General features: G+C 48.1%; 1 protein-coding gene across 2 annotated transcripts in view; it reads right to left on the bottom strand.

The window, feature by feature from the left end:
- Positions 1 to 12,500, bottom strand: part of ppp1r12a (protein phosphatase 1, regulatory subunit 12A) — a gene marked incomplete at its 5' end in the record, with an annotated part of 53,746 nt that overhangs the window by 27,962 nt on the left and 13,284 nt on the right. For both annotated transcript variants that reach the window (XM_084448070.1, XM_084448069.1), the window contains one exon: positions 2,513 to 2,643. In XM_084448070.1, the coding sequence (XP_084304196.1) occupies positions 2,513 to 2,643 (131 nt within the window). The remainder of the gene's footprint in view (positions 1 to 2,512; positions 2,644 to 12,500) is intronic.

A 12,500-nucleotide genomic window follows, 5' to 3' on the forward strand; every position in this document is an offset into this window, starting at 1 on the left:
ACAGCGGTATAGGGAGGGAGGGAGGGAGGGAGGGGAGGTTTGGACGCCGACACAAACATGAACAGCGGTATAGAGGGCTGGTTTTGAAGATGCCGATTTCAATTCCAACAACCCATGTACTGCGCAGTGGGAGAGGTGTTATAGTACAGTAGGGTTATGGAAATCATTTTTCCACACCACCTCTGTCAATAATCCACTGCCTCTGCACCAGCTGGAGAACAATGTACAGCGACTAACCTACATCATGAATGATCGACATGTGACAACCCAATGCTAGAGTATGTTCCCTTTGATCTTGAACAAACCAGGACATTCTTCTCCCCCTCCCCCCCCCCCCCGGACTAATACCTGACAGGAGTTCATCATTCCACGAAAACCTTTCATATTCACGACTGCGTAGGACAGTTAATGCTTTCCCGCGTTGGTTGATGACTCGGATATTAATCTCTCTCCCCACTCTGCTTCCTCTACCCCAGAACTGACTCAAGACAAGAGCGTCCTGAACCGCAGGCGGACATTTTGACTAGTGCTGCTACCAATTAAGCTGCGTCGAGACGACAGGCTCTTCTCATTACAGCGACACGCCGCTTGAAGCGTACCCCGTTGACTTCTCCACTTCTGACGGTGATCCCCTCAAACCGGCATTATGTTTTTTTTTTAGTTGTAGCGATCTGCTCGGCCTGTTTTCGATCAGTTTTACAAGGTTTGGTGGCTCTGCGGTCGAAGGGGCCAGCCCTCCAGTCGGAGCTGTGGATTCGACACCAAAGACTTGGGCCTGACGGACGGGGGAGAGGCACTGATCGCCTTCCGGCTCTCGTGGCGCTTATTGCTAGGAATGGAGCTTGGAAGGCGGGGAGAGGGGCAGGGGTTCTGTTATGTGCCCCCCGACCCACATCAGGTCTCTGAGCCACCCATTAAGACCAGACCTCTCCATTACTCACCCGTGTATCAGAGCGGGCGTTTGACATTTCTCCCTGGTCCTTTGTTTCATTGTTTGCGAGAGACAGCGCGGCTCTTGTCTGCCGTCGGCCTGGGCCAGCTCTGACGTAAAGGAAAATCTGACAGGACTCTTGATATTTCACCGCTCCACAATATGAAAATTGACAGATTTCCCTTCGCTCATCTTTAACGAATTTAATTTGCCCTGGGGGGGGACGTTCTGAAAGCTCCAACGCAGTTCTAGTCAAAACGGTTCTAGGAGGATTCTCTTGAGCAGCTACGACTACAAGACTAATCTGCTAATAGTATCGCTCTGGAGGTTTACTACAACGTCACACTTTTACAGCTGTTGACTGACTGCCTGTTCGAACTTGGACGGCGCTGTGGTCTCTAGAGGGTGGGATAATATTTCCCCGGCGCAGTCAGACTCCTGTCCTGTAATATAACACAGGAGTAAAACAGGTCACAGCGCACGTCCAATATGCAGAACAATGAGTGCCAAGTAAGCTCCCTTCAGCCCTCCGCAGCCTGTTCAAATGTCCGCTGATGATATCTGGGTGCTGTGCTCCATTCAGGGCCATTCTTACCTCAAAAGGAGAGGGAAAGACAACTCCCAGAAAGCAACTCTAGAACTACACTTGATATTTTACTGGTTGACCCCGATTTTGGTCACAATTGTTACATCGCCTACAACTTGGACGTCAGATACATTATATATAGCAGGCCGGTGAAAACAGCGGACCATGACGACACGTTCATGCGCGCCTGTCCGCTTTTAAAATGAAGCTACGGGAAACTTCATTCATTCACAGTCCAAATGATGCTTAATAGTCTACAACCGGGATGCATTGATTGACACAACCTGACCAATGATTTACATCGAAATGATCTGCCAACTCTAGACAAAGCGGGGTAATTGATCTCCCCTCAAAGACGAAGGGGGGCCTATTATACGCGTCCAGCCGGCCGCGGCGTGTACGGTAATGAACAAACACACTAGCTAATTTTCAAAATTGTCCATTGATCCCCGGAGCGCTGGTGAGTCACCATCTCCATAGGAGCGAGACTGAAATTGATTTCCTCAAGGTGAGCGGGCCGGAGCAGCCAGGGTCGTCTGGCCAGAGAGGTGGCCCATCCATCAGCTGGCTGGAGGACAGGGACAGGGGGGTCGCTAATGGAGGTCGAGATGGCACTGTGGGGGGGGGGGGGGGGGCACTGCGGGTCCCAGCTGGAGATTAGCTCCGTCGGCCATGACGGCCCTCTGAAGACGCAGGCCCCAGATGTAAGGGTGGTTGAGCGTTCTGATGGGGGAGGATGGGAGCCGGGAGTGCCTTACTCAAGACGACCGTGGCGACAACATCGGGTCGCGCAATTAGCAAGCCGCCAAAACGGTGTGTCGAGCTGAAACATTACATTAGGGCGTATACGGAATGATTTGATGCCCAAGCCTACGGTGAATAGTCAAGAGTGGTGAATCGAGTCCGATCCCTTCAGCGGTGCCCTTCAGAATATCCCTACGCCGCCTGCGCTCCGGTCACAGTCTCCTCTGTGGGGGAGTGGCGGCGGTACTCACTCTGCTATGTCCATGTAACCGCAGGAGGCGGCGGCGTGGAGGGGGATCCAGCCCTCGTTGTCCGGCTGGTTAATGCTGGCTCCGTGCTCCACCAGGAACGTCACCATGTCCATGTTGTCGTCTATGCAGGCCTGGAGACGGAGGAGAGAGGGGGAGGGAGGAGATTAGAGAAGATAAGTGATGGAGTTTCGGGTACAACGAGTGATGAGGAGAGCATGTGTGTGTGTTTGTGTTGCACCCGTTTGACCCCCAGTGACAGGCACTTGGGATGTCAAAAGGGTGGGCTGCACTAAAGGAACGCCGGCCAGCACTGGGAGCGGGGAGCTCCTTTTGATGGATAGCCGCACGTCTCCAGAAACGCCGGGGTGGGGGGAATGTTGGCAGCAGTTGCGTTCCCAAAATGCCAGGACATGGATGAGGTGCTCGGAATACCGCACAGCCGCTAGTAGCGGGGAGCCAATTGGCCTTTCACACCAACTCATGCAAAAGAGATGAAAATCCTTCCCTTTCAAACTCCTCCTCCTTTTCCAACTTCCTTTTTGAGGCCCATCCAGAGGCTGTATTCTCCAGGCTATTTATTAGTAGGATTATCCCAGTTTATTTGTATGCAACTCAGAACAATAATGACTGACATCTTACTGAAGTCAAGTGCGGTTGTTAAAACAGCAAAGACCCCCCCGAGCCATCTGCAACACACCGGCAGTCTCTGTTGTGTAGTGGTCTAAAATGGAATGATCCCTTTTGCATTTATACCACAATGTACAAGAAACCGGTTAAGTCCAAAGCGTAAATTCGTCTTAATTTAAGCAAGCCGGGGCTTGATAAACAGAGACGTGGTGCATGTCTGGGTGGAAAACATGAGCTATAGGAAAACAATATGAAGTAGGATTAGGAGACGTATGGAAATACATCATTCTACCCTCGTCATGTCTCAACATTGGGATATAACCCTTCGATCAATCAACAACTACAGTATATGATGTTAATACACATGATCAATCAAAAACTGCTACAGTACAACTACATGATAATATACATGATCAATCAACAAGTACTACAGTACAACTACATGATATTGTATTAAAATCTGTTTGTTTTTTCAACAGCTAAAGGTACGTGCTCATCCGATTTCGGAGTGAGGGAAAAAAAGTGTTTTACACAAATTTTACACAGCACTCTCAACCACAAATCAGGATGTATCAATCAATTCATCGCCATATTTTTTTTCCAATGTCTTGTTTACTTCCTTATAGTCTATTTATAGACTCCAATCATCCAATCCACCAAACAAGAGTCAATAGCAACAGCAGAATAAGCTGTTTGGCATTGGCAGAGAGGATTTGTCACATTTTTTCATGGGCGCAACCCACATACTCAGCTGTGCTGCTCATCCCACAAAGGCATGTTCCGTACAAATGGGGAACCATTTAAAAGGGAAATAAACAGGCTTTCCAACGGTATAAAATTCATTGCCAAGAAGCATTGTTACAACAGAGGAATAATCTACCAAACACAAATTTCCAAACGTATTGTTTTATAAGTAATACATTTTATTTACAGTCATGCTTTTCAGGACACAAAGATATTATCTGTCACTTGGCAACGGACGCATAACTATGATGGCTGTCAATCACCGTCGAGAGAGAGAGAGAGAGAGAGAGAGAGAGAGAGAGAGAGAGAGAGAGAGAGAGAGCGAGAGAGAGAGCGAGAGAGAGCGAGAGAGAGAGAGAACTACAAGGGGCCGAGAGGCTCCGCTGGGGGTTAGCCAGGTCTACGGCCCGGCCCAGGGCGACCTTAGCGAAAGCCTAGGGGTTAAGATGTCACGTCACTTCAAAGCGTGCCAGACAGCAACGTGACTGACAACAAAGACGCGCAGGAGAGAAACGAGCCCAGGGGGGGAAAACGACAAGCGAGCAAACAGGATCAAAGAAAACAAAACGAGTGAAAAGCCCTTTTGATTTTCATAGCAACGCGTTCCAGGTTTATCAGGCGTTACGGCGGCATTTAGGCTATAGAGCCGTCAGGGATGCCTGTCAAGCCAGCTAAAACTGTTTTCACAGTAGCCTGAACAAGCCTACATTTCGACATGAGTTCGCAAACGCATGGTGTGGCTATAATTGACTAAATTTGGACTGGATATATTATTCTGCTGCGGGTAAAATGAGTTGAGTATATTTTTACTCGGTTTGGGGAGTTGAGGATCTCCAATAACCTTGATCTGATGAGAACTTGAAGAGGCAGCGGCACCCATCCTTCAAAAAGACGCCTGTAAAATCTCCCACTTTCTTTGCGGGTTGCTATGACGACAGTAATGTTGAGGGAGGAAACACACGCACACACACACCCACACAGACCAGCCTAACGTTCGGGGCACACGACTATCTGGCTGGAATCCTTGTCCAAATTTGGTCCGCTTACAGTGCCGTACATGGCCGGGGCTGGAGGGAGCTTGCGTGGGCCTCTCCACTCTTATCAGGAGCTGTGTGTGTGCAGGTGTGTGTGTGTGTGTGTGTGTGTGTGTGTGTGTGTGTGTGTAAAAGTGGGGGTTTTCGGGCAGCTTGATAGTGTTCCTCCAGGTGCACATCATCCACATTGAACTGACTGGACTCGTCTTGACTGCGCTGCAGGGCAGACCGTGCTCTGCTGAGCACACTGACTGCACACAGCTGCTGCGTGACTGACAGACGGGTCTCAAGGTGTTCAGAGATGTTGACTACGCTCCCAATGTTGGGGTACATCGGACACGGCACAGAGGCAACAGCTAAAACCGTGACGCTAACCCTGCTAATTCTGCAACTGCTATGTCAATGCAAACAATTGAGAAGGTGACGTAAGTGGCTTATTATAAACCTCTACCCCCACCCCCCCTCATAAAACAACCAAACTCCACTTCCCCCTCACTCTGCCCTAAATCGGTCTGTCTTTTGTCTCTGACCCCTGTGTCAGACATCTGTGTCTGTCTCCAACCAACTCCCCTAAAGGCGAACACAGTGCCTCCCTCCCTCTCTCTCCCTCCCTCCCTCCCTCTCTCTCCCTCCCTCCCTCCCTCCCTCCCTCCCTCTCTCCGTCCTGCGCTGCGTCATCGTCCCCTACCGGAGGGCCGTCACGCCAGCTACAGGAGCCCCAACAAAGGTAATCCCTTAATGGCTGTAATTGTCTGTGGCTGACAGGTGCCAGAGTTACTGCGCACATCAAGAGAGGGCGTACTAGTGTGCCGTACCAGCCGGGAGGGAGGGGGGAGGGCTGAAGGAATGCGAGGAGGAGGAGAGAACAGAGAAAGGGAGAGAACAGAGAAAGGGACAAGTGTCGTCCTCCTTTGCCGGTTCTTCGCAAGGCTGGTGGGTGTCGTGGAGGACAGGCATGCGCCCTCTTTCCTGGTAGGCGTAGGCTTCGGGAGAGGACGCTGACGCCGGCGTGACGCGGTTTAAAGGGAAGGGGACGGAGCGGGGATGTTACGCCACATTCCTTGACCAATATAGGAACTGCTGAGGAACGTGTTGGGGGCAGGTCAGAGGGAGCGGGGCGCCATCCTTTACTGACGGAACTGTTCAGAACTTTAGGGGGTTCAAGGCCCAGTCAGCTGCCCCTGCCCCATATCAAGGCGTGGGACGCTGCCAAATGTATGCGCCAAACAATGTTTACATGCAAATGAGCATACGACATACGACATGTGCTTTTCAAAAACATGAAACGTTTACAGAGTGTCAAAATAAAACAAAAGCGCCGCAGCTGCGGACTACATTCAAAAGCTGAACATGGCTAATCGGACTTACTCCACAACCAGACTGACAGGGCTGAGGGAACCGCAGACGCGTACGGACTTCCTCCCCAGCCCATATTTTGCCATTCAAACCAGTTGGGCCGGTGTGCTAGCGAGGAGGAAAGCATCAGGAACTTAAGGCTTCATCCGTCAACACAGAGAGGCAGTAGCTTACGTCTAGCTAGTAGAGTACATTACAAGAGATGAGGAAACGCAGTAAGTTCTGAAGACTCGGTTGCAAGATAAGCAATAGAGCCAATAGATTCAAAGTCATCTTTATGACTCGGGGCCTATTGGTCATCGGTGAATTCCAGCATTACTGCAAACTAAGCACTTCCAACACAGGCTATGATCAGGAAACTAAGAAGACAGGCTATTTAAACTATAAAGTGTACGGCAACAGTGGCCGTCCATGTTATACATTGAGTCGTGACAAGATGATGACTGACTGGCAAGTGGGTCTTTCACTGGACCATGAAACCCAGCCCGTATCCCCAGACTTCCCTGCCCATGAGAGCTCCTAGGCCGGGGCCAGGAACGCAGTAGGAACGCAGCATGCTCCAGCTCCAGCAGGGGGGAAAACTCAGTCCCACGTCCCCCCGTCCAGCCAGAATGGAATTTCTATGCAGCCGAGTGTGACTTTCATTAGTGCTTAGCGCAGTGTTGAGACAGTAGGGCTGGCCAGTGGCCACACAGAAAGAGGGAGGGGAAGAGAAAGAGGGGGAGAGCGCGAGAGAGATCATTGGTTGTCTGGTCATATAGCTCAACAGGTGCCTCGGTGATATTGCCCCCCATTGACTAGTTAGCCTACCCTGCCAGTATGATTATGATTCAGAGCACTGCTCCCTTTCTGAGAAAGCTCAAACAAGAGGCTTCTTCTGGGAAGACACAGACACAGAGCTTTACTAAACCAATCAATAAACAGGAAGCTCCCCTTCATTAGCCAACAGAGTTAATGCACATCATATGTCACTTTGGATAAAAGCTCAGCTAAATTACTAATGTAATGTAACCATGTACTGTAGACGGTCTACTCTCTCTCTCTCTCTCTCTCTCTCTTAAAACAATAAGTCTGTTTCCAATAAGGTTTCAGACTGGGCAGGAGGACAGGGTAGCGCCCACTTGACAAGATTTCAATATCCCCCAGCAAGCCTGGCGTTGGAGATCACTGCAGTGGGAACTGCTGCAGGTTTCACTGCTCTGCATTTGTAAAGGCCTGAGCATCAGCCCACTCAAGCTCAGCAGTGGGTAGTGACCGAGCGCTTGGCTTCTTGATTCCCATAAAGCGTCGTCACAAAACAGGGCTCTTTTTACACATGCTGAGAGCGAAAACATTTCAATCAAATCAAACTTAATTTGTATTGCACATTTCATACACAGAGGAAAGAATGCGCTTTACAGAGAGCATTGTTATTCAGAATAAATTTGATGCATGTCCAGGAATGCGAGGCAATTTAATGCTGATGACCGTTTATCAAAAAACTACCCAAAAACCCCATAAGTGAATATAAAATCTTTGAATTTAAAAAGTGTGCTCTTAAATCAAACGTTTGTTCTGCCTGTTGTCCGCCCGACTCCCGGTTCACCTTGGAGGATGTCAGAGGAACCTCTGAGCAACATCAACTGCCGTGTGTCAGGAAGTGACTCTGGGCCTCAAGGGCCGCTTCACGCCATCTTGGCGGGGGGGGGGGGACCCTTCTGTGGAGAGAGAAGGCTGAAGCAGAGCACCCCAGTCAAACCTGAAACATGGCCGTTATATCAGAGGGTGGATACCTCTGCGCCTCCGCGGTCAAGCATGGTTGACTGAAAAATATGTAGGCTGGTTGATGTAGACTGAACGAGGGGAGGATAAACCAGTCTAAAATCAAAGAAAGAACATGTCTGCACACAGTATACTGTCGTCCTGTGCTTTATTCAGCCCTCACAAACAAAACGTTTCACCCAGGAAGGTCCCCACAAGCTATACTGTAACCATTCCCAAGTGGTCGTAGTTTTCCCAAAAAATCTTTAGAGCACCGAGACTCAAAGAATTTTAGACCTCCAGAATTGATCCCCCAGCTGCGGTTAACACAGCTCCTGATGTAGTTATGATCCCAACATTGCAGGGAGTAAATGAAACGGGACGGCCCAATTGGACACGGAAACGATGAAATGACTGAACGCATCATTCCATTCAGGCCCATATCGGTATTTATTCCCTTTAAGGGCAGAAATGCATTCTTGGATACTTATTGTCGTCTGGTTGATACTGGTGGATTGGATTGATGTCCAATATGCTTTGAAAAATATATTTTTTAAATGGAATAATTTGTTTTAAGTGGAGAGAGAAGCAGTACTTATTCTGAAATCTGACTCGACTATTTGTGATACGATCTGCAGAAAAGGGGTGCTCCATTGTTATTCAAAATAAATTTGATGCATGTCCAGGAATGCATGAGGCAATTTAATGATGATGACCGTGTTTATCAAAAACTACCCCAAAACCCCATAAATGAATATAAATCTTTGAATAATGGAAAACTTGACACATTGCTGGAACAGGGGACACTACCGCAAAAAGAGTTGGAATTCATGAAGGTTGACAACCCATGCATACTAGGGCTGGGTTAAAAAAATCGATTAATCGATTCAGAATTGATTCATGAATCCCAAAATCGATCTTTTAATGAATGAATGAATGAATAAATGTGAAACAGGTTTTAGTAACACTAACCGAATCGATATTGAATCGAATCAAATCGAATCGTGATAATCGATTCTGAACCTTGTGAATCGGAATCGAATCGATTCTTGAAATTCGAATCGATACTCAGCCCTAATGCATACCTATATACACACACACACACACACAACTGGATATGGAGATTCCTGAAAATGAGCTGTAGTTACTTTTGACGTGGAGAGCGTGACGAACATCCCTCATCAAACAGGCATTAACTCAATTTCCTCCAGACGCGTCCCCAAGTGAAACACGCATAAAAGATTTGGCTTCCCTGGTCTTACATCATATTTCATGTTCCAGGATAAACACCATCGTCAGTCTCAGGGTGTGTCTATGGGCAGCCCCATGGCTCTGAGCCTAGCCATCCCGTTTATGAGGTGGTTTGAGGAGGAGTGGATTTACAACCCTGAAAATAAATCATTTTCCCAAAACATTAAATTATAGCGGAGATGTTTGGATGACATTTTTACTCTCTAGAACAAGGGAGGAAGTGACCTGACATTTACTCTAAATATGAGTGAATTCTTAGATAGCGGTCATGAAAGAAGGCAATTCCCTCACGACATATCTGTACGATAAGCCCATGGACAGATACGCTTTTGAGACGAGACGAGACAGCTACCACCCTACCACGCTGAAGAAAAGCTCATCTATCTGCCAAAGCTTACCTATCTGCCAATTCAATCAAATGTCAAGCAGATATGTGGTTCTGGGTAGAAATATAAAATACAAAAAACAGGACATGAAAGTACGTTTCCAGGCCCCGGGATATTCTGAATGCTGGATTGATGATGCACCAAAACACTGACAATATTCCTCAGGAGAACTGCATGCGCCCCAAGGAGAAACCTAACAATGAAAAAAGGCCCTGGTGGCTCATCACTTATTCACTCATCCAGCAATTCATTCAAAAACATTATTAAAAACACTGGTACATATGGAGATGGATCCCCCTCCTAAAAGGATTCATTCAATATTATTATAATTGATATATTATTCAGGATTTTGATGACCTATATATTTTGCACCCTTTAAATGAGACGGGGGCCACAGCTACTGTACTCAACTGGATCCCCATTGGCACACACACTGACGGGTGTAGGATATAATGGTTTGGTTTCTGGGATCCTATCCTGCAATTAGATGAAGCCCTTCCTGGGTGAAATTTTCCTGGGTGAAATGTTTTGTTTTAGGGGTGAATGAAGCACGGGACAACAGTATACTGTGTGCGGACATTTCCTTTCTTTAATTTGAGTCTCTTTTTTGGGTCCAGCGCCAGTTTTTTGCTAGAACTGTGGGGATGTGCATATACCTGGTCTTTCCTAAAAGCTAAACCAGTCCCCATGACGAGGCCCACTCAGACAGCCAGACAAGTGGAGCTAAGGGTTTGCTCGCGTCTCCGACTTCACACATTCTCTTCAATTTAGCGCACCCACATGGGGACGATTACTGGGCACTATCTATAGATTAACTTAATAAACCCTACCAGACCAGCAGGGATAAATATGGAAAAGATTAGAGCAGAAACAATACAGTGTCCATCCTATACGCCGGTCTAATCCTAAAATAATACAGAGGAATTTTTCAGGGCCCATTGAGTCCCTGGCCAGCTAGCCAGCCTGGGCTTGGAGAAGATGGGCAAAGCCCCGCGTTCACAGAGCACACACACACACACACACACACAAAAAGCACCCGTGACGTTCGCCCCCCGCCTGAGAGAGAGAGGACAACTCGTTGCCACGGCAACCCGGCCCCAAAAGAGGACATGGGTTCAGTCGCATCGGGGCCCTTTTGTAAGAAACATAAATAAATAGAGACGAGACTTCATTTAAAGCACACTGGGGCGGCTCAGCTAGCCCCCCGCCCCCCACCCACCCCAGGGCAAGCACACTGCGCCAGCCCTTCGTAGGACAAGATCAAAAGCTAATCTCGAAAAAGAGGGGGGGGGGGGTTGTAGGGGGGGGGGGGGGGGCGGTTAGAGGTTACTTGTGTTTTTTTTTTGTGTGTTTTTTTTTTTTTTTTTACTTCTAGCTACAAGAGTTCAGTCCCACTGGCTTGGTTCTCATAATAACCCTTCATGGCCAGAGGAAAGAAACTGCACGTGTTCTCCTATGCAGCACTACACCTTTCAAGGGTGCCTGGTGCTCATCTCTCGTCTCAGAGGAAGAGGAACACTTAAGACAGGATGGCAGCTTACATTACTCACACTGGGTTAGAACAGGATCAGTGCAGGCGACCAGAAAACATGCAGCACCATTCTATTATGATATGATAAACATACGGACGGGTGACGAGAAAACTTCTGAAATGCATGTTTTTTTGGGCATGTCAAGTGTATCTGGACTAAAGACCATCTGAAAATAGTTCTCAGCCCAGTCACTTCCTTTTTTTCCGCATGCTCTACTCATTGTGAAAGACTCAAAGCAGACGCTGCAGTCCTACTGTAAACCCAGCAAGAGATCACAATCTGCCAGTGAGCGAAATGTCATAACACTAAGGACAAAGTAATACTCTGCAGAAAAGTATTTACTCCCAAAGATTTAGTGTACATAATGTAGCCAAAGACTGTCCCATCGTGACTTCATCACATTAGATATTTCAAGATTATATTTCAAACAAGAAAATGTAAACGGACAACGTGCCACTACTTCCAAAACCAGCAAATTAAAAAATTCAGAAATAGGGCAGTGGGCTCTTTCCATACTGTAAAAGGCAGTGTGTGTACTACAGTGAAAGAGTATGGTGCATGTGTGTGTGTTTAGGACATTTATTATCTCCCGGGTCATCGTGCAGAGCGCTCTAAGCTAACTTTAGCAGCACTCAACATCAAGCAGAGGACACTCGAGGACCCCTCCCCTAGCTCACTTCCTCTGGCGGGGCCCTCGGACGGCCAACGAAAACGGTCGGACAAAAACAGCTCCTGTGCTCTTTTGGTGCTGAGGAAAGGACTGGGGAGCTCCGACCTGTAACGGCCGGGGGGTTGGGGCGCTAGCCACGCTACGTTAAAGCTCAAGTGCTAGCGGCGCACGGCCCGTGGTCGGAAATCCCACAACTGACACCAAGAGCATGGGAGGTGCAGGGGTCATACACATGGCTGTGGTTGGCACATCAGCAGGACCTACGGTAGCTAGCTTTCGTCTGGAGGCCGGGGAATGGCACAGCAGCACAGAGGTGGCCCGATGCTCTCTAGGCTAAACATACTAAGCCTGATGACGTCCACAGAACCATTCCAGCCGCTAGTAGCTAGAGCCAAAATTTATTTAGCTTTACAGTGGTGGCGCGCACCCAAAACCACAGACAAACCATTTAGAACGTTGTTTGAATGCTATGGAGCAATTCGCACGCAGACACAGGACAGTCTACGCGTCAGAAATGTTCTAGAGAACGGTAATTAACTCAAGCTTCAGTTTACAATGGACATCTAAACTAGTACACAAACCGTAACTGTGTGCCATGAACTGAGACCAGCTCAGCGACTGAGCAGCTGTTCAAACCCAAAACCACAG

Source organism: Borostomias antarcticus, assembly GCF_949987555.1.
Source record: "Borostomias antarcticus genome assembly, chromosome: 13".
In the NCBI taxonomy this organism is placed as follows: Eukaryota; Metazoa; Chordata; class Actinopteri; order Stomiiformes; family Stomiidae; genus Borostomias; species Borostomias antarcticus.